We start from the raw sequence: 23,487 nt of genomic DNA, 5'->3' as shown, positions 1-23,487 counted from the left end.
GAAGATTAGACAGTGGGGAAAAGGGATGAGAGAAGATGGGGACATTTGACTTGAGATAAATTATTTTTGGCTTCTGTGCTGCTTTCTCTAGTGTGGTTGCTGAAGTTCAGTGAGCCTAAGTTAGTGTTATCTAATCAGTATCAGTCTGAAAATATTACTAGAGTCATTAGGACATAGCAAAAGAAAAAGACTTTAATAATATTTCTATCCTGCTTCCTTAATTTGGAAACTAGCATGACTGAAGAGATGTGTTTTATTTTTGGAGCAGATGAGAAGTGAAAGAGCACAGACATACTACCAGCAGCATAAAAAGCACACAGGAGTTTGCTCTGTAGGACAATAAAGAAGAGATATTTAGGGAATGGAGTCATTTCTGCCATGCTGTTAAACAGTTTTGCACCTAATTTGCCACACAGAAAGGCAGAGGTGTATTACTTAAAGCAAGGCATGCCAATTATGTGGTTACAGTGCTTGTGGGACTTGAACAAACTTCTTCGCATTATGCAGTTTTAACAAGTTACCTTGCTGCAGCTCAGGTCAATGCCAACTTAGGATTTTGCCTGACAGAGAGCAGCCGTGCCTAAAGATAGTAAGAGCAGCACATACATCTAAATCCCAAGAAACCCCAAGCAGTTCTAAGAGTGATAGGCAGTTTGGTGAGAAATAACCAAAGAATCAGAACCCTATGAACCAGCCCTTTCCAAATTAGTCATTCTATTCCATTTTTTTTTTTTTTCATGGCTCTGTTCTCCACTAATACACCACTAACTTCAGAGTGGATCTGTTTGCAACAGAGGAGAGGAACATGTTATTTAGCAACAATGTCAAGTTCCAGTTTGTCTCCTGAATAATGGCATTGCCTATTCAATGCCTTAAGACTAGAAAAGTTCAGGAATTCATCTCTCTTGCTTTCTGGATCAGTGTTTAAACTACTATGTTAATTATGAAAATGAGGACTATTCCTACTACCTACCTTGATGGATTCATAGGCTGGTATGTGTACCAACTAACAGTACAAATGGTAGCATATACCTGTATTGCTAGATGTCACTCACCCATTCACGATAAACAGAAGAAATGCTATCAAAATGCATGTCTCTAAACAAGTTTGTAATTTATATAGATTTCCAATAGCAGAAACCTCTTCTTCAGAACCAATTTCTAAATAAAAGGAGCCCAAATAATAAAACACAGTGAAACAAATCATGGAATCATAGAACTGTTTGGGTTGGAAAGGACCTTTAAATGTCATCTAGTCCAAACATCTTGTAATGAGCAGGGACATCTTCAGCTTGATTAGGTTGCTCCACGCCCTGTCCAACTTGACCTTGAACGCTCTCACGGATGGGGCATCCAACCACTCTCCAGGAAACTTGTGCCAGTATTTTATTACCCAACTTAGGTGGAGAGCAATTCATGAAGACATGCAATAGTTTGTAAACTAAGACTTTATCGTCAGCTTGGGTTCCACCCCATTAGTCTACATTATTGGACTGGAACCGAAGCTATTTCTAAAAAGTGTGCACAGATATTGTACAACTTATCCTTTCACAGGTTTAACTAGTGAGAAAAGGAAGAATTTGCAGAAGTCTCTCTACACTCTGCACTGTTATGGTCAGTACTCTAGTCCATGACCTCCTTCCCTAGCCATTCTTCACAGGCATAATGTAATTTTCAGTTAGTAATTCCTTTGTAAGCACATTTTCCTGGAAGAACAACTTTCTAAAAGTTAAATTTGTAATCAAATCGGTAAGGAAGGAAGAGGAAGTGATGAGGAGGACATCAGCTACAATGTGATTATCTAACAACCACTACAAAATCTAAATAGATAGGAGTTAGTTTCACACAGTGCCAGATACTACACACTGGGAAACATCTGGGAATAAAGGAGAATAAAGATAAAGATGACATACCTTCTTGAAAGAGTGGCATCATGTTCACACTTTTGTTAGCAACAATATTATTCAGTAAGACAATTACAGTTTGCATTGTGTTCCCAAGAATACTGTCCTGGTACCTCTGCAAAAGCAAAACAAAACAGTTAAAAAAATATAAAAATCTAGTATTCCTTTTGCAAGATTAGAAGACTATTACCTTAAAAAATGTGGTAATACAAAAGCAGTACTTCCTCAATCTGTTAAAATTCAATATTTAAATACCATAAAACAAGCCAAATATCTTAGTAGATAACATCCATTTCAGGTACCCTGCTCTACAACATTAGACCAAAATTTCTCCTATGTTCTTTTAAACTAAACCAATTTTTATCTAGGTCTAAAATGTTAGGACTTTTTAAAATGGCATAGAACTTTATCAGCCTCATCACTGTATATTCAGAATGAGAAATATTTCCTTTTGTATATTTCTTTTATTAATGGCATTATTGTTACTCTTTTCAGTCTCAGGCTGATAATCCCACCATAAGTTTATTTGTTGTTTTTCTTTGTATACATTCATAATTTCACAGACATTAAAGACCTATGACTGTATTGAATTGCACCACTTTCTTAATGTCTTTCTTATGTTTGAAGTTTGCTTCAGTGATTTTTCACAATTGTTGGGACTACACTGAGAAGAGTAAGGCACCAAGGTGTTTAAAGAAATTTATTTTCTTCTGTTATATTCACTACACTTGCACACTCAGGCTGAAAAGGGTGGATAAGGCAATGCAACCAATATGCATTTATATACACACGAAGGACACTAATAACCCAGATAACTTCCAAGAACCCAAAATAGGAAAAAGCCTTGACAAATCTGAGTTTATTTGTAAATATAAGCCTGAGTACTTTTCAAATCTCCCTAGAAGGTTCAGGAAATATTTTGTTCAATTTTCAGACTCAAAGCCAAATAGATACATACATCCAAAGTGAAAATAACAACTAAGAAAAAATTGTCATGTTTCATGCATCATCAGTCTCTCACATGCATTTAGGTAACTTCCATGCATCCCTTTCCCACCAAATCTCTCAGTATATTAGTATTGCTCAACTACTTCACTGCCACAGAATACGCCATTTATTAGGGTCCACCTCCTGTCTGACAATCGAAAAAAATTTAAAGTTGAACATGATGAAATTTGTCTGAAATTAAGCATTTCAGATGGCAAAAATCACTTCAGCTCTTGAATACAGCCAAAGGAATACTTCCTGTTTCTGCACTTTTCTGCACTGAAAAAATAAAATGCATTATTTCCTACAAATACCAGGAAATATATATATAAAAGTATAATACATTAAGAGAAATTAAATATATAAACATACACAGACTTCTATTCAACATCACGTTATATGAATTTCCTATTCACAATAAAGTGCTCTAAAATACATCATAAGAAGAGACTAGGAAGAGTGCCTCACAGCCTTTTAAAGGACTTCAGTTTCTTACCCAAGCCTTAAAAATATATATATATATATATATATACATCTCCAAGAGCTCTTAAATTCTATTTACTTTATATAGCATTTTGAGATGTTATTTATGATTTCCATAAAGAACACAATAAATATCTGTTGCTCTGAAGGTTTGAAATACAGCCTGATAAATTCAAAAGCAAAATTGGAAAGTATAAACAACAGATTCCTCAAAGGTAAGGTAACCAATACAGAAAACAGACACCATAAAACCAGGTACTAAAAGTAAATTTGAACTTATTTTTCTACAGACATCTGAAACATAAGAAAAACATTATTTTCAAAAGATAATGTGTTTATCTGGTAGTCTATCAGCACAATATCTTCTTAATTCTCCTAAAGAATGCCTAAAAAACAAGACATTAAATAGCAAGAATTACTATTTCCACTACTGAGGATAGTGATACATACACTAAAAACATAAAATTAACAAAAGCAAAAAATATCCCCAGATGTCAAAACAAGATCTCACTCAAATATTTTCTTTGCAGATACAACATTTCTATTATTGCTTCATATATTTGAAGTAAACAGCTTCTAGTAAAATTCCCCTTTCAGATATGCAGTTAGAAGAGAAGCTGTTAGTTGCTTATGATAACAATCTTTCACATTTACCAGGTTAGCAACATTTCAATGAAGCCATTTTTGCTTTTAATGGACATCAATTGTGCTTTGCAACCCTCTGCTGAACAACCAGCACTGATGTTTTCTACTTATATCAAAGCATAAATAACAAAACTTATCTTACCCTAAATACATACAAATTAGAATTCAAGGTGCAATGTAGACATCTTGAGGAAGGAAAATGGTATCTTAATGAATTAAATAATCATACAAATGGTATACTCAGCTGGACTACTAGTGATTTAACATATGTTCCATGATGGATTTTGACAAGATACTAGGTTCCAAGAAGCTACAGGTATGCTTTACTTATCTAAGCCATCACTGATTGCTGTTAGACTCAGTTTTAGAGGTTTATATAAAAATATTTAACTTCATAATCTATCAAGGAGTAAAGCTGATCTAATTTGTGTGCACAGCACCACTGACAGTGGACATTTAATGAACAGTGCACTTGACAGCTTTAATAAAACATAGCATTTGCCAGCAGAGATAATTAGAATTGAAGCAGTAAAATTCTAGTGTTTGGCAACACAGATGAAACAACTTCATTAAAATGTACAGCTTCGGCGAATGAAAGGCAGGAAAGCACTGGACCCTGAAGAATCAGCCTTCTTAAAAATAATTGCTTCAGTGCTTAAAAAGGACAGCTATGAAATACCAAGGGCATAACAAGGAAATACTAGTATTAAAAAAAAAAAGAAACCACAGAAGATAAATCAAGCTTTTCTAATAGGACTGAACTGTATTTAGGCCATTAAACTTTTCATTCTAATTTTGAAGGGTTGTATTTTCACAGAAGAAATCAGTTGAAGTATTTATTTAAACCAGTTAGGTAAAAAGGTGTGAATTAGCAAAGAGTAGAATTCTTGGCAAGATACTATGGCTAAAGCTGCCTTTTCTCTTCCTTTAAGGGCATTAGATCTTAGAACAGTACTAGGCAAACTACAGTATTTTAATTACATTTTAGATAACAAAAGGGATTGCACTTGCGATAAGAGGTTTGCAATTTGGGAGACTTCACATACATGTCTGCTACAAATGTATCTAAGAACCCAGAAGAGAAAGCCCTAAATGCTACGTTTACAGATGTACTGTAATTAAATCTTACACAACATATCACAGTACTCCTGCTCATTCAATATAATTACACTCTCCTTCTCAAGCTTATATATGATCTATGAACACAAGTTAGGTAAGGAAGCGAACATAAGAATATAGAGACTTGATTTTTCATACGCTAAATCCATTGAAAGAAGAAAATTACAGAAATTAACCATATTCAAATAAAGTTATTAAAATATGCCATTCTTATCTAATGATTCTTTGTCACAGTATAATTGAGAAGAAATAAACCAAAACATTGATGCTAACAAGGACCTATTTACAGGAACATAGTTTAACATTGCCTTCAATCTAGCTTATTTTGATTTGCTATTTATGAAACAGAAAATTAGAAACTTTGGTTAATTTAATCTGTAACATTTTTGTGGCCTTTGATTCATAAGACCAGTTATGCACAAACTGAAAGCATATAAATATTGACTTCTAACATTAAGGTAATCCTATTTTCCTTATTAATTATCTAAATCAGAAGTAAGAACAGTCATATCTCTTGCTACTCTGCTTTTCAAAAAACAGACTTTTTCACAAGTACAGTTCTACCAGAACTAATATTTCCAAATATTTTCCTTTGGGTATGGTCACACAAAAAGGAGCAACTAATCTGACAACCAACTTCTAGAATGATCATGCTTTTCAGACGTATCACAATGGCGAAATATTCAGTTCACATACAAAGATTTTAAGTCTTGCAACTTTTCCAGAAATTCCTGCTGGAATATTGAAAACTAAAGAGCATCTGCATTCTTAGTCAATATGTTCTTAGGCAAAGTCAATTGATTATAGGGGAAAAGTAGTGATTTTGAAGGATTAACTAAGGAAAAAGGAAATCATTAATAAAAAACCTAGAATGTCAAGCATCAACCAACAGAAAACAGTAGAATTAGTCTTACATTTTGTTCTAATATCCACTGCAGGAGGCAATGCAAAATTTCACAATCTTACATTCACTGTTACAGATGAACTGCAAAGCAATTCAGCAGCAGCTCTTAAAATAGAGTAACATTTGCTCTTTGTACAAAATCGCACCTAAATTTCTAGCAGCAATGAAACCTCAAAGCTTATCCTTTTGCTTTTAAAAACCTTAATGAAAAAACTCAACTCTCATGGAAAATTTCCTTTACTGTCAACAGAGGAAGTCTGAGTAGGCTCCTCTCAAGCAGTGTCAGGCTTCTTCACTTCAGAGAGGACACTCAGAAGCAATTTCATATAAAAACAAACTTCTTCATTACCTAGAAAAAAGTAGCCAAACAAATAAGCTTTCCGAGGATTAAAGCTATTCATTCTGATTAACACTGAGGTTTCCTAAAAAGAAAAATCTGCCTACAACTGAACAGACAGTATGGAGAAAAAAAATCTATACAGATATCTCTCTCTGGAGAATTCCAGTATTCTGGAAGAATTCATGCTGGTATGCTCTGAAGCAATGAAACTCTACAAGTAATAGATATTACCACAACTTCATATTTAGACTCATAAATATGGACATGCTATGGAAAGTCTCAAGTAGCAGTGAAGCATTTGAACTGCAAACTCACTTGGGAGCTGCAATCAAACATTATGCCAAAAATTACCATACCAAAATATTCACTTATCAGACTTGAATTTTCAGCATTCATGAAAAGCTACTTCTTCAAGAACTCAGAATGACAGATAACAATCAGTGGACATCTTTTTTTCTGCATGGATTTTGCTTTGATGCAAAAGACACTTTGCGACCGCAAGGAAAGAAGTCTCCTATACTCTGTTCATTCATCCACCATCAGCTGTTAAGAAATGGGTCTCTGTCTCTTCTCCCTCAGAACCTGCTCCCATATTCATAGCTAACTAGTTGCTAAAGCAGTATTTAAAAGCAAAAACTGATACTGACTCAGTTTCTGCTGCCTACTGAGGAATGCAAGATTAGGATTGAAAAACCTTTCCTGACATTTTCCATAACTGAAAAAAAAATCCTGACCAAAAAAAAAAAAAAAAAAACAACAGAGGAAAAGCCATGCTTTTACAAGGAAGTAAAAGGGATAGAAAAAAATATCCATTGTCCCTCTTAATCTCAAATTGAATGTTCTATTCTTTGTACACAGACTTGCTTAAAATCCAGTGGTGTTGGTGAAAAAGATGTTGAATGAGAAGCCACAGGCTGACAAAAAAGTACAGGGAAATTGAACCTGTCTGAATGAGGAAAGGATGCTTTTCTCTACCGCAATTTAGTTGGATTGAGAGATATATTAAAGCTGCTGAAAGGGGCAGGAAAAACACATTTACATGTTAAATATTTTTGACTATATGCCTTGCTTTATGTGTTCTACCCTTAAAATACTATTTAGTTTGAAGAGCATTGTTTTTTCCCACACACTCACATTTATTCAATCCGTAATTACAACAGAGAAAGTTGATAACAAATTTATCAAGTTACATTAAACTTGAAAACAATGAAGGGCTGTTAAATCAAAAGGAAATGTCTGCTGAATCTTCTGTTGCTAGAATCATGGTATAGTCTGATTACATTTGGCACCTTCAAAATACATCATTCCTTAATTTCTATTATTACTTATTTTAGGGATTATTTAAGTAGCTGATTACTCGTCTGAAAGACATTAGGAAATTCTCTTTATATTTTATATCTTTTTTTTTTTAAAGTCAGTCTGTACATTTCTTTTGTAGACACCTGTTCATAGAGATTTTGCATGTTCCCAAGAGACATGTATTTAGAAAACAAGCATACTCAACAACCAGGCTCTACCAGCTATCAATCTACTCAGCTCAAAGTCCGCATCCCACTGTGCATGGATGTCCTAAGAAACTCATCTTCCAGCCTTTCCCCACTCAAGGTACTCCTAGAGTAGCTACATCTGTTAGTTGATACCAAGGCACCAAACCACATTGCAGGAAACAGGGGAGCACTAACAATATTACTCAGTGAACAGACTGGCAGAAATGCTGGAAAGTAACACAGCCAGCATTATTATCCCATGAGAGAGAGGGCATTTCTTTCATGTTTCTGTCCTGGGCTTAGGCAGACAAGCAATTATGCTCTACACAAACTATACTCCTACTAGGACACTACGCAGTCGAGGTAAGAGAAACTATGAACTGATTGCTGCAAACAAAAACTCTACATTGCAAAACACTGTGTTTATTAGGTGTAAAAAATTATTAAATAAGTCTATTAATGACTACAGTGGTTTTTTGTGGTGCTATATTCAATAAATATTATCTCTTAAACAATAAGTTTGATACTTTTTGTATCAAACTTATTGTTTACAAATAAAACCATAAGTTTGTTTGCTTAGTAGTGAAATTCATGTGTACTCTAAAGAAATATTATAGGGAGATTTTACTTGGTATGATTTTTCTGTGATTAATATCCAGAGTCAGGATGAGACAATTCATGATTGATTCAACACTTAAATTTCACCAACTTTCAAATCACTAGTCTTGTCCCTTCCTTCTGACACTGAAGAAGATTACAGAATTGGGCATCTCCTCCATTTTAGCATTTTTATTTCCAGATGACTAAACACTGAAAAAAAGTAGAATGCATAGTAGACTAATGTATGTGTTGGGTTTGTTGGTTTGGGGGTTTTTTGATCAGTTAATTAAGGACCATGGACAAGAATAAATCTTTACCATAATCACATTATTAAACACTTAAAAACCCAGGAAACAAAAAACATTTTTAGTCTGTCGCAGTATCTTTGTGAACTAGAGGAATGGAGTTTATGAGCAAACTATCTCTATAAAGTTTCTTCTTCCATAAATTAGTGGTATATAATCTTTATTCTCAATTCTATCTCCATTTAATGTTCCTGATAAACAGTATGTGTATTACACAAACACACTTTCATACCCATGCATCACAGTGTTATCTTGGCATTTATTCAAGAACTTGAAGATGAATGTATTTTCTTCTTGTGCCAGGCTATGGATATGAATTCCAAGAATAAAAGGAGCTGAGGTGGATTCAGTGGTCTGAACAGAACTGAAATATGATAGTGGAGCAAGGTTAGAACTCAAAGTAGTCCTAAATCTGCGTGTGCACCACAGTGATTAAAACTCTCCTGAGTGTAAGTGGATTTGATACACATATTAAAGCTAAATAAGACTTGAAGAATTTGCTATCTCTCTTAATGTCAGCTTACAAACATAAGTATTTTTACAGTCCAGGCCTAAAAAAGGTAGTGTTTATATAGCCATCAAAAGCATAATCACTTTCAGAGGAAACAGGAAATGAGTCTGGTATTAAGAGTCATGTTTGTACATTTGGAAGGAGCAGTTTGTATTCACAGCCAGAGAACTTCGCAACTGGAACAAACAATGATAAAAAAAAGATAGCAAAAGGAAGAACAGTTTCTTATTCTATGTAAATACTAGAAACACTCTTTCTCTTGTAGACACAACAGGAAGGAAATTTACTGTTATCCAAAAATCTCCCACAGACATAAAAACCACTGATGAGCTTAACTTGGTGTCCAACAAACAAGCCACCAACGCCATTCCCTAATTAAATTCTGTGCATGATTAACATAATTTTGCTTTATTACTGTTTACCAGAAGGAACAGGAGGTAGTCAAGATGAAAAATTAAAAAGAACAAGTAAATTAATCTAGAGACTAGAAAGAGAGAATTTCAAGGTTAAACGACAATACTTTCTCCTTGCTTAAATTTTTCCAGGATATTGCTGCAGTTTCCAGACTCTACAGAGTTTGCTTTTATATTAGCTATGCCTGCGGCACCAGAACCAAAGACAGCATATGAGTCTTGGTTATGTTGGTCTGCAACAGAAATAGCATTTTTTCATTACATTGTGATTTTTATTTTTTTATTTGTTTTCTTCCTGGTTTGCGTTTAATTCTTATTTTATCTCTACCTGTGACTTTAGAAAAAGTGAACACAAAGTTCACTTTAGTAGGTCATATTTCAGGTACATATATTTCAGAAATATACTTATGAAGTGACAACCCCATTTTATCTCTATAAAATACAAACAGCATAATGCAATGTCAGTCACAGGAATTAATATCTTCCAGCCACTGGAATTCACTGATATTGAAAGACAGCTGTTCCTTTAGCCAGCAACAGACTGATGATGCTAGGCCACAGAACAGCATCTGAAAGAGAACTGATGAGAAAGAAGTAAAATGGAGAAAGAAATGACAGCTAACAAGAATAGTAATAATAGTAATTATTATTACTCAAAATATACTTGCAATATGAGTTTTAGAATTAATTTTTATGTGCTAATAGATTATTATTATTGTGAATTTAAGATGGGATCTAAGTAAAAGAGAATCGATATAGATTGCATATAAGGAAGAAATTATTTGCAGCAAGGGTGCTGAGATACTGGCAGAGGCTTCCTAGAAAAGGTATAGATGCCCCATCCCTCTAACTATTCCTGGCCTGGCTGGACAGGGCTTTGAGCAGACTGGTCCAGTGAATGACATCCCTGCCCAGGGCAGGGGGGTTGGAACTAGATGATAGTTAAAGGTTCCTTCCAACTCAAACTATTCTATGGTTCTTTGATTTAGTTCTTACCACTCAGAATATTAAACTAAGAAAAGACAAAAAATAGTAATTGCTTCATTGAGTATATAAACAAGAATATATTAATTTTGGACTAGCCTGAGCCTTGCTCCTACAGTGGCAGTCTCAATAGCACCAGGCAGTAGACAGCTTGAAAAATTTACAGTCACTCAGCACTACAGGGTCACCTGATACCCCACTGATACTCCCTGAAGCACTCTGTGCACTTGCCTGGCACAAACCAAGCACCACTTCTGAAAACTATTACTCTCACCTGTTCTAAAGTCAATTCTTACATTGCAAAGAAGAGCAATGGCACAAATTACAGTTTAAAAGCTTAACTAACGTCTAGAAGAATGCAAGGAAAGGAAACCAATTCTGCTTCTCATAAGCATTTGTGAAACAGTATCAGATGCCATGACTTCAAAAAAGTATTCCTCTTGCTGTTAAATATGATATCACATTTAATTTATTCCATTTTCATCAGAGATTAACAGATGGTTCAAAGACAGAATCAGAAATGGCTAAGTTCAGCAAAATAGGAGGCTCTCCTAAGCAAGTTCTACGTCTTTCTCAAAGACAGAGGAAGTTAACACTGAATTTTTTTATTACAATTATTAAGAATATATTGAACAGCATTTTTCTTTTTTCACATCTTTGCAGGATAATCTTCGAATAATTTATTATAGTTTTCTTCATGGTCTCACCCCATCTCTTCCCCCAAGTCATTTCTATTTAAATCATACTGATTCAAGAAATCATCTTTAGGAATACAGGTTTGAAAATTGCTACAGTTTACGAAAATAGATTCCACTTAATGACAGAGATATATTTCAGTCATCAATATGTAAGGCATAGGCTCAATTCAAATCTTCCTGATTTTCCTCACTGTCAAGGCAATTATTGCCTGGAAACACAGAAGTTTCCAATGCCTTCAGAGTGTAACAAAGTGCCTTCAACCCCCTAAAGAGTGAGGGTTTTTTATCCTTCATTTACCTTCATTTCAGTGGTAAACAGGCACTAAATGATAATAGGACAACTTATATCTATTGCTTTATAAGGACCACAGGATCCATTAAATATGTATATACAGACACATGAACATACACATGTATTTTCTTATAAAGTATTTCAACTATGACATACGAAATGCAAATGAAACTATTCTAGCAATGCTGAAAAATCGATGACTTGAGACTCTATGCTGTTTCAGAATGGAGCTAAACTTTCAATTTCCTTAAATATTTAAGACTTCAAACAAACATTCCCAGTGTGCACTGACACACTCACTAGGTTATCACACTGCCTGTATCCCACAGTAGTTTGCTATCTTACAAGAAATGTAGAGGACTTCAATTCTTTCATTTCTCCTCATTTTTACTGAAAGTCCAGATCATCAGTAGGCTCTGTGACAAGGAAAATTTAATATATACAAACTGAAGCAACTTCAGTAGGAGATGGTGAAAGATGTTAGTAAAACATCTTGCTTAGTAGTCAAAATATTTATTTTGAGCTTCAGAAACCCAGAGTCAGCCGTTTCCTCTAGGGTGATTTTGAACTTGGATCTGCACATGGGCCCTTGCCCTAAAGTATTCCTGATTAACATGCCAGTGGCTACCCTGAAATCTGCCTTTCTCCTCTACCTCCAATGTAACTGTGGGCAGAAATTCATCCTGAACAAAAGACGTCTTTCTCAGTGAAACATGCGTCCAACTTGGAATAACATGAAACCCTGAAAGAACCCCTATATTTCTTCCCCTGGACAACAGATTGGAATCCTGAAAAGAAATGGGCCATGATCACAGAATATTCAGAGGTGAAAAAGACCCACAAGGATCATTGAGTCCAAATCTGAAGTGAATGGCCCATATAGGGTTCAGCCCCACAACCTTGGTGCTCTTACCCACTGAGCTGACCAGCAAGGTTCTGCTGCTCTACCCAAGTTGTCTACCAGCAAAGAGCAGCTTTATTCTCATATGAATTGATAGCCTGAAAAGGAGTTGGATATTTTTAGATCAAAGTAGCATTTTGATGCTAAGAGAGTCATAAAATATCATTGAGAACTAAATTTAATAACACTAGAGGCTAGACAGAAATTTAGCCCATAAGTGGTGGCACACAATGTGTCATTGCACTGTAAAAAGAAAGAATAAAGAAAAATAATAAAAAAGAAACCAAAACCCAACTAAAAATCCCCCCCAAAAACCCAACCAAAAAAAGCCAACAAAAACCCAAAGAATTGTACCACTGGATTAAGACAGCACAGAAACATATTTTATATGAAGAAATTAAAATATGAACTTTGTTAGAACATAGAATCTTAGTAATAACTAAATTAACATTTTTTAATTACTTACAATAGGCCACCTCACAATTATTAGGTAGCTATATTAGTCTTTTACTTCATTCCATTCAATCTATACTCCCTGAACAGTTATTCATACTGAAAAATGTGTACAATAGATGTGAGGGAATAAAAGGATCAAAGAGGAAAACAGCTAAAATATATCTGAAAAGCTGGTAACAGAAATTTTACAAAAGCCAGAGAGAAGAGACTAAAGTATCATTAGCCATTTCCATATCCTAATGGAACACGCAAGTTTCAGTCTGTTACTAAGAGTAGGTCCATGGCAAAGAGCCCAAATGAGGTCTGAGAAAGCATAATGTACCTTTAATGATTGAAATAGCAAGAAAATTAAATCTAATCATGTTTCATTAAGCATACTTTAGCTCCCATTTTTACTAAATTATTCTATTATGATTTCCCAACTGTCTGTTGAAATAACCTTTTACAGCAATCTAATTCACCATCATAAACAAGTCTCATTTCTCACAATGAAGCCCCCTGGGATTAGTGAGAGGAGATGGAAAATCTAAACCTTGCCAATCCTGCAGCCACTAAGGTAACCACTCAGGGAGACAAAGATTTTTGTTTTCCTATTTGTGGCTGAGATCATTAAGATATAATTAGAAATGTATTCATGAGTATCAGAGCGTCTGTTATGGAGATACCATTCGCTCAACAAGCATCCTCTATACTAGTCTTTAAAAAGCACAGGAGCAGGCATAATCCCCACTTCACTCTCTGGAGAGTTCTGCATTAAATGGACTGCATTAGACATCCCTCTCACTGCTTTTTAATGGAACCTTATACATGCATGCAGTATTTTCTCAGACTCCATTGTTACCATCAGAACTGCTGGTCTGTTTGCTTTCAGCAATACGCTCCTGCAGTGCCATCCAGATGTGAGCCCTAAAGATAGCTACGTGCAGGGAATTTAAATCCTGCTCCAGAACTTGACACAGGGCAAGTAAATGTAGAACTTGAGAATATACAGTCAGAAATGGATTGTATACAGAATAATCCCTGGCTCTCTGCAGCAGTGAAAGGGGCGAATGCCCTCATACACGTCCTTTCTGCTTTAGTCAAACGAATGAAATATGCACCAAGGAGAAAAATTGCACTTTACTCCAATGAGTAACTGAAAGAAATACGTTTTTTCTTTGTAAAGACCTTAATTATTGCTTAACTTCATATCAAATAACATGACAGCAACAGAAAATTAAAAGCGATGTCACCCACCAAACACTGCTTAAGTATCTGCCCCAGGGATCAATTTGGGGCCCCCAGTTAAACTACAGAATGTAAACTGTCAGTCACCATATTTAGCATCATAACGTTTGAATAGGTTATTCTCTTATTTGGTAGTCAGGATTTGGAAAGGAACCCAGTATATGAAATAGAAAGAAAAGGAGGTGTAGGGCACAAATTTGCTTCCTGTACCCATAGGATCAGTAAGAAATACTTGATTAAAACATCCAATGGGGAGAAACTGAACCTTGTAATATAAACAGGGGACTCAAAAGAGAAATCCGAGAGGAAAGAAAAAAAAATTGCCAAAATTTCAGCTGAGTCTTTGAGATGATGCTCTAATTGTAATTAGAAAGTTACAGTGGGTAAACTAAGATTGTGTCATGGTAGGCTTAATCTTTTTGCATACATATGGCTAATGAATCTACCTTAGCAAATGATTTTAGCAATGATTTTTAAGCTTGCCTATAAAACTGTTTTACAAAACAAAATATATTTCAATCCTAAACATTTACTACAATGAGTAAATGACTACAGGTAAAAACAGAAAGTAAAAAGTAGAATATTAAGATTTAAATTGTTTTGCTTTGTGGAAGACTGACATTCTAAAATGTAATTATCACCCTGCAATACAAACTCCTCAGGAAGACATTAACACAAGGAATGCATAAAGAATACATGACTGAGGCCAAACCAGACAAATTCCTAGATAAATGATCAGAGTTCAGATGCATAATGCAGAAACCTCTGCCAGCCAGAAACCATTCATAGACGTTCAATATTCATTTACAAACTCTACTGTGAAGCACACAATAGCTCAGTACCTTACTCATCAGAATGCAGCTGGTCAATAAAGGTACAGTCAGCAACCGCCACATTCCTATGCCAATATTTATTTAGATGAGATTAGGAGATGTACTTCAGCTGTTTGACAGAACTGTGATAATGTCACAGTAAAATTCTGGTCAGAAGATCAATAAATCTTACTCAGAAAAACATGCATCCCAGATTTACTTCAATATATATTTTTCCTTAAATGCCTTCTCTTTGCCTTGACATTTACATTAGCAGGAACAATAAATTAGCAATTTGCTCTTAATCAGCCTGACAAACACGAAGTGTGGAAGAAGTGAGATTTTGCATTAACATTACTTCTACAGCAAAAATTTTTAAATGTAGACATTAATTTCCTTAGGTGAACATTGATAGTGATTCCTTTCTGTATCACCCATTTAAAATTTTTCATAAAATTCAAAGAAACCATGGTAAGGTCATGATTTCTCCCTATAACTTGCTAGTTAGAGATAATAGACCACACACTTTGGTACTAGACTTGTGAAGTCTCATGTTAGAAATAATCTGTCTTTTTGTAGCTTCTGCCTTTCACACATTTGCATCGTGGTGCTACAGCCCCTCCTCTTCCATAGGTCTCCACGTGCCCTTCAGCACCAGCCATGATGCAGGAGCGGGGTGGGAGTGAGGGAATGCTGCAGGGCTGCACTCCAGCCAGCAATTACAGACAAAGCAGCCCTGCCAGCTTCCCCAGGCTGTTCTCCTGCTCCCTCTTCTGCTGCTCACAATCAACTGTCACAGAACTCTTGGGACCAAGCACATTTCTTATTTTTTACATCCCACAATACAGTATGAAGAACACTTACAAGGTCACAAAGACTTCGAGATTGCTAACAGAAATAATTTGAGATTGTCACACACACATGTATATATATGGGCATATTTTATTTATCACACCCATGCACACATATATATATGAATATTACAAAACTACAATCTCACTATGGGAAAAGAACTAAATAAACAAAATGAAATGTGTCCAAGGTGTGGGCACTACAAGACTGTGAGAATAGGAAAAAAGCTTAAAGAATGGGAGGTGAGATTTATCAGTTACTGATAAAAGTAGGGTAGGATGAACAATGAAAGATAAAGAATTTAATTTGTTTAATCTTATTCACAGCAGAACCAGTCACCAGTCTAGAAGATTAACTGCTTTAGTTGCATTGCTTAAATTAAAATGTAGGAGAAGGGCAGTAAATGCTATGAACTGTTGGAGGAAAGGGGTGTGACAGAAGTAAGATGGATTCTGAAGATGATGATGCCAGTTAAATCTCTAATTAAAAAAAGAGCACAATAATCTCTTTACCCATCCCAAACCACCTCCCAAATATTTTCCCTAAGTGGGAAAATTGTCTAATTATAATGACTGAGTGATGTTTTGATGTAATAAAAATTCTGCAAAAATGTGCTACATTAAACATTGACAACTCTGAAACTTGTTCATAAACAATGGCTAAATATTAATTCTTAAAGAAAACCCAAACTTTTTTGTGAATTCCACAAATTAGTATTAATTTTTAACTCCACAGCCAGCCAAACAAACAGCACAGACGGAAAACTAACCTCATAACTCAAAGCTGTGTATTTTTAACTAGCTAATTTCTCTAAGAAACAACTTGCTTCAGAAAACAAGTCAATCTTTTTAAGTCATAAAAATTTAACTGGTTTCTCAAATAAAAATGGGAGTTTTAAGACAAATTTCTGCAGCTAGTAACTAAAATCCCACAATACAGAAAGGTTCCCGAGCATTAATTTTTAGTATATAAAGCAGAATCTGACTCAGTTCAAATAGAAGGTCTACCTACCCTAACAAAATATCTAAAACACTCAAAAACAGAAGCAGCCCTACATGACAGGTATACTGAACACTTTCCTTAGCCTCCAGGAATTCACAGCCCAAGGACTTTGAGCTAGATGCAGTTTATACACATAACAGCTCTCAATGGATTTTTGGTCCATTAACTTGTCCAGTCTATTTTTTAATTCAAGTAAACTGAGGATGCCATGGAGCAGAGCTGAAAGCTGAACATAACCCTACAGGAAAAAGAAATCGACCTTTTGTCAATTTTTTAGATCCCAACTGCAAGTTTTCTTTAGTTCTTATAATACAGATCTTGTGTGAGTGGAGACAGTGAGCAGCAATACTGTTTTCTATTCACCTGACTCTGGTACATACATATCAACCACTATCCTTCAGACTAAAGCATACAGAAGGATAATCTCTTTCACAGTAGCCATTCCAGATCTTTAACCATCTCTGTTTTTTTTTTTTTCTTTACACTATTTGCAGTTCTACTGTAAACATTTTGAGATGGGGAACCCAAAATCCACACATGGAGTAACACACATGATGTTTCTCTGCCTACCATTGCAATACTTCATCTTACATTTAGTGTGTTTTCCAGACCAGGACAAAGGATTAAACAGATGTTTTTATTAGACTGTGTTTTTATCTAACTACAATATCTCATTCCTGAGTGTGGTGGTTTGACAGGAAATATGTTTTCTGGGATGCTGTGGTCAGGCCAATGGGTGCTCAGATTTTAATATGGGCACCTAATGTGGCCATTGGGACATTGGATCCGCCTCTGAGAGCACGGGGTTAAAGCAGGGCTCTCGCCCGGGAGGCTCTCTTGGGTTCCGGTCAGGGAAAGGTGCAGACCTCCCCGGCTGCGGGCTGGGCTGGGCAGGGGAAGCCCTGCGGCCGGGTGAGGTAGGCTGGGGCCCTGGCCAGAAGGGAGGGGAAGGCCCCTGCAGGATGGAAGGGTGGAGGAGCACTGAGAGGCATCAGGCAGCCCCCCCCAGGAGAGACAGAGAGAGAGCCTGTGCCACCTTGAAATTTAATAGTGGCTGGCCGAGAAGGAGAAGGGGGGGTGCAGCGAGAAGGTGCCCGGCTGGGCAGCCGTGGGAGTTCCGGACAGACAGAGCTTCAGATTTTTAACCCTTTTCTTGGATGATGGAAACCTTACAAATGCTAATCCTCCTGGAGATGAATGAGAAGAGAGATAGAGATGAGATAAGAGGAAATGGGCCACGAGAGAAATAGAGAAGAACTCAGGTGGAAGAGATGATGGAGTAGCTTATGCTGGACTCTTTTTGTGTAGCCATGGACAGAGCCATGTTTCCTTGTGATACAGGGACTGCATTCTAGGGGGAGGCAATGCCTCAGGACCAAGAGGGTTTGGTGTGGGTACCCCTCGGCCCCAGGGGCTGAAAAATATTGGGGGACAGATGTCCCAAAGTTGAGACTGTGCCTTTTTGGAGTGGGACGAAGCATCCTTAAAAGTCGACCCTAGAAGCAGCTCTGGTGTTCAGTGGTGAGAGCGCTGGACATGAAAGGAAGAGATCACCATTGGCACAAGAAGGACTCCTCCTCTTGATGAAGTGAGGATTGAGTATTCTGAAGGGCGGTGCCAGACTGAGAGCTGATGATTTGGGGGATGTATTGTATTGGGAATTTGGTGGGGAGGAGGAGGAGATGTATTTGTGAAATTTTCATTTTCCTTGTGTGTTTCTTTTTTTTTTCCCTTTCCCTTGTCGTTTAGTTAATAAATTTTGTTTTCCTAAGTGGGAGCCTGCTTTGCTTATTCCTGGTCACATCTCACAGCAGAAACCAAGGAGAGTGTATTCTCATGGAGGCACTGGCATTGTGCCAGTGTCAAACCATGACACTGAGTGATAATGGCAACACATCTTGCATGACTGCAAGATAGAGGTTATAGAGCTGTGGCCCTAGACAGCAGTCTCCCATCATGCAATACTTTAGAACACATACAGGTTTCATATCTGCTTTGAAAAGGGGTGCAAAGGAAACTGAAAGTGAGTAGTACTAGGTGTCAAAAAAACTAGAGAGGATTTTAATTACATGAATAATCACAAGATCCTGGAGGTTATCCACAAAACTTCTATCAAAAAAGGCACAAATCAAGTGTGATAAAACAATATGTCAATGCTGAACAGGTTTATGACTCCAAAAAAAAAAAACTAACCAAAACCAACCAAACCAAATACTGTTTAAGAGGGAGAAAACCCTGCTTTAGAACCTCTGCACTGTGAACTTTGTAAGTTCTTAAAAGACTGTGTTAGCTGAAAAGTGAGAGGGAGAGAACATGAGCACCAATTGTGTTTCTATCCAAGCCTCAAGGCTGTCTGTAGTGATGGTCAGTCCAGAACTCTCACTCATGGTGCTGTCGGTGAAATCCATCACTAAGGAACATAAGCTCAATACCCTTCTGCCTTAAGTTCCCAAGACTGACAGACTGATCTGTCATCTAAAATGAAATTCCTGATAAAATGTTCAGTGAGCATGGAAAAAGGTTATAAACTCTTCCTTCAGGCTGGACTGGGGGAACAATAACAGCATCATTCCTGATAGAAGGGGCCAGACAGAACAAAGTACTATAAAATGAATGATTGAAGCATTTTTATTAAAGTTTTCTATCAATTTAAAGTGACAAATAAAAAAAAATTATTTCCCTATCAGTACAGAAAGTCCTGTATTTTCCATACTTTTAGAAGTCTGGGGGATTTTTCACATATAATTCTTCACCTAAATACTATAAAACTCTTCTTACTATATAATTCAAATATTCTACAAATTTTAACTGTCCTAAAGCTCATAGAGTTAAAAAAAAAGGTCTTAGTTAACATTTAAGTAAACTTGTTTTCCAATAAATAAAATCCAATATCATCAGCTTTAACTGTCATGTGGAAAGCTGAAGTTAGCATGTTACCTTAAAGGTCAGAGCGGCACTGTTTCTAAGTAAAAATATAATCACTAGGAAAAAGTCTCCGCAGTAATATTCAAACTATTCAATCCCAAAATTAAAACACTGTTAAAAACCCACAAGACTCATATTACAGGTAACCTTGCATAAATGTCTCAGTGTATTGAGAGACAAAACAAGTTGGCAGAAACACTCAGTGACTTTATACACCCATCCATTCAACCCTGACCTACAGTCTGCCTTGGATTTGGTTCATAAAACACCACCCTCATGCAGTATGGCTCAGATAAAGAAGAAATGGGAGGGGAGCCAAGCTAGCTGAATAAGCATTGCCATTTCAGTCCATCCACTTTGCTTACTTAAAGGTCAAACCATGCAAGTTATTAGGAAGCAGGAAAAAGACGAAGAGCTCAGAAACCCAAAATCACCTGAAAGACTACTGACCCAGATCCTAGTCTAGAGGAGTTAATGTCTAAGTTCAATAAGGCTCAGTATATGGCAGCTACAATGCTAGGACATAACCTGTGGGGTATTTTTTTCCAGTTGGTTGATTTTTTAGGAAGGTATACTGGACTGGGACAATCAAATCACAGAATAACATGGTTGAAGGTGCCTCTGGAGCTCTCCAGTCTAGCTGGCTGCTTGGCTCAGTCTGCACAGAGTCTCCAAGCATGGAGATGTTACAACCTCTCTCACCTCTCATTCCAGTGTTTGACCACCCACCTCATAGCAAAAAGTTTCTTTCTATATCAAGCTGGCATTTCCAATCTTCCAGCTTGTATTCATCCTGTCATCCCTCCATTGTGCACTGCTGAGTCAAGTCTGGCTGCATCTTCTCTGCACTGTCCCATAAGGCAGCTACAGGCAGGAAAAAGATCCCCCCAAGATTTCTTTGAAAAGGTTGTATGAAGCTTGTTCTCTCATCCTCTCCATGTGTGCCATGTGCTCCAGACCCCCTGATCACCAGGGTGGGCTTGCTCCAAGATGTCAAAGGTTCAGGGAAAGCACTGTTACATCTTTTACAATATGAACAGTATTTGAACACAGTGTTTGAAAACCAGATATTCCAAACAAGTTTAGCGTTCCAAGAAAAACTAACTTCTAAGAGTTGTTCAAATGACCACTATGACTGCATTTGTAACTGGGAGGGGTTTAAGGGAAGTGCCAACTACCAGCATTCAGTAAGGTCCAAAGGACAACAGGCAATCCTCTCAATACAGGAAAAACCTAGTGGATTTTGAGCAACAGCCAAGAGCCAGCACACGGTAACAAGCAGAAGCTCTGCCCTTTATAGGTGCAGAGACCTCAAAAACAACTGTTGTGTTGGATCTTAAGTCATCCCTGAAGGGATCATGCAGTACTTCATACCATAACTCTGGATAAATATTAGAGTTATAGTTACTCATTAATTGCTTTGAACAGAGCTTAAACTGCATCATCACCATACATCCCTGCGGCATCCTGTTTGTCCCAATCAAGAGAAGATGCAAAAAGACCAGAGACCCCAGCTGAGTCTAGGTCACTTTAGAGCAACACTGGAATGTTCTTGAGATGGTGAGAGCAATGATGTGATAAATACATGGATCTGCCATGCAAGGAACAACAGCGATCATTACTTCGTAACAGCTTTTTCTTTGAAATTGTGAATATATTTTCTTTCAAAAGACAACTTGTAAGATATTATACCATAATACACAAAATAACTATCCACTCTGGACTACTGCAGAAACATTTATGAAAAAAAACACCTTCACAAAGCCAGTATGTTTGCCTGCTTATTGAAGACCAGTAATATATAACATGAAGAGCAGGATCAAAGAAATGGAAAACAGTCACAACATCACAAAACGCAGAAACGTGTTCTACTATCAGCAGTAATCATAGTCACTATTTTTGCAAAGTACAGATACCTAAGCACTTCACTACCTGTGATTTTCTTACCCACTATGTTATAGCTAGCTTTAAAACCTTGCTACAGTCTTTTAGATTCGTATTTATTACCTGTACAATTTTCAACTTTTAGGACAGGATAAATAAAGAACTACTAACAAACACATAAGAATATTGTTTATACAAGAGTTTTCTTATGTCCTTTAGCACTGCATATAAAATAGAAAAAAAAAAGCTGGATAGCATACATACTAAAATATTAGTGTCTAGCGTTAGAAAGCAATTCCTTTAAGATGTAAATAGCTGAATTTTCTTCCTATACAAGAACATAATGTTGTCACAAATGCTGTGTACTCAATTTTTCTCTCAGAAGTGGAACTCCAGGTGATTTAGTAATTTTAGGTAATTTTATTCCCTCCCCTAACAGGAGCACTGGTTCAAAGTAATTTTGCAGATAAGAAAGAGAATGATAGAAGGATATGCTTTATCAATACTTCTTTTTTTAAAATCCATTTTATTATACAGACTATCAATTTATACTATTAAAATTATTTAAAGGATGGCTCTGCTTCCTCTCACTTCTTTCTCCATCAGCAATCTTACTGGGGATAGATCTACAGACATACAGCCATAAAATAGGCTGCCCATATTTACTTAGTGCTTCTCATAAAAAAACCCCGAATACCTTCTAAATATTAATGAATTCATCTTCCCTACATTCTTGTGATGCACATTTATAGTTTAGACATTATCGTACTGTAAGAAAAAAATAATTTAAGAATTTAGTTTGAATAAGGTCCAGCTGGGACCTTAAACAAGCTTAGTTTCAGGATGATGAGAACCAATTGCTGAGTTTTCTCAGACTAAAGGTGTTCATTGGAAACCCAAAGGATAGAAGCATAACAAGCATATGGTGAAAAAGAGTGGTTATACAATTTTCCCAGAGTCAAGAATAAATGTGGATCAGCAGCAGGAATAGGAAGCAGTTCTCTCAATTCTCTCACTACTCTGTCAACAAGCCTATTTTTCATCTCAAAAATCATGTACTTCAAGTTTTCAGTTTTTTCATAACCTATTCTAAAATATTTGTAACAAATACAAATTTAACTACTTCAAAAACAAAGTTATAGTAAAGACAGACAAAATTATTTAACTCAAGCAACTCTACAAGAAAGGCTGAAAAACAGCCTATTAATACCATTCAAAAAACCAGTATCAAAACCCAACAACAATAATTATCTCAATGTGATGGATGGAAAGTAAATAATTCCAGCTCTGTTTAAAGCTGGCAGCTGTTAGCTCAGAGTTAGGTGGAGACATCTTCATGAATTGCTGCCATACACTGACTGCAGCACAGACAACTCTTAAGCTCTGTGGTTGTAGCAAATGCTGAAAATCTAGCATACATCATGATATTGAAACGATATTGAAAAAGCAAAATGTTTCTTCCATTGACGGCAGGAAAATGCCTCTGCAAAAGGGAACTTTTGTTGACCTTATCACTGGGAAACAAAGGGGTTGGAGAACAGTGCTATGGAAAGGGACCTGGGGTCCTGGTTGATGGGAAGTTCAACATGAGTCAGCAGTGCCCTGGCAGCCAGGAGGGCCAAGCATGTCCTGGGGGGCATGAGGGAAGCATCACCAGCCGGGCAAGGGAAGGGATTGTCGTGCCCTGCTCTGCACTGGGGCAGGCTAACCTCAAGTGCTGGGGCAGGTTTGGGCATTACAATGTAAGAGGACATCA

General features: G+C 36.5%; 1 protein-coding gene across 1 annotated transcript in view; it reads right to left on the bottom strand.

Annotated features, from left to right (window-relative positions):
- Positions 1-23,487, bottom strand: part of ULK4 (unc-51 like kinase 4) — a 215,026-nt gene that overhangs the window by 87,911 nt on the left and 103,628 nt on the right. The window contains exon 32 of the mRNA XM_066556214.1: positions 1,914-2,019. Coding sequence (XP_066412311.1) covers positions 1,914-2,019 — 106 coding nt within the window. The remainder of the gene's footprint in view (positions 1-1,913; positions 2,020-23,487) is intronic.

This window comes from Molothrus aeneus, chromosome 1 (assembly GCF_037042795.1).
Source record: "Molothrus aeneus isolate 106 chromosome 1, BPBGC_Maene_1.0, whole genome shotgun sequence".
Lineage (NCBI taxonomy): Eukaryota > Metazoa > Chordata > Aves > Passeriformes > Icteridae > Molothrus > Molothrus aeneus.
This window is presented reverse-complemented; position numbering and strand designations above follow the sequence as displayed.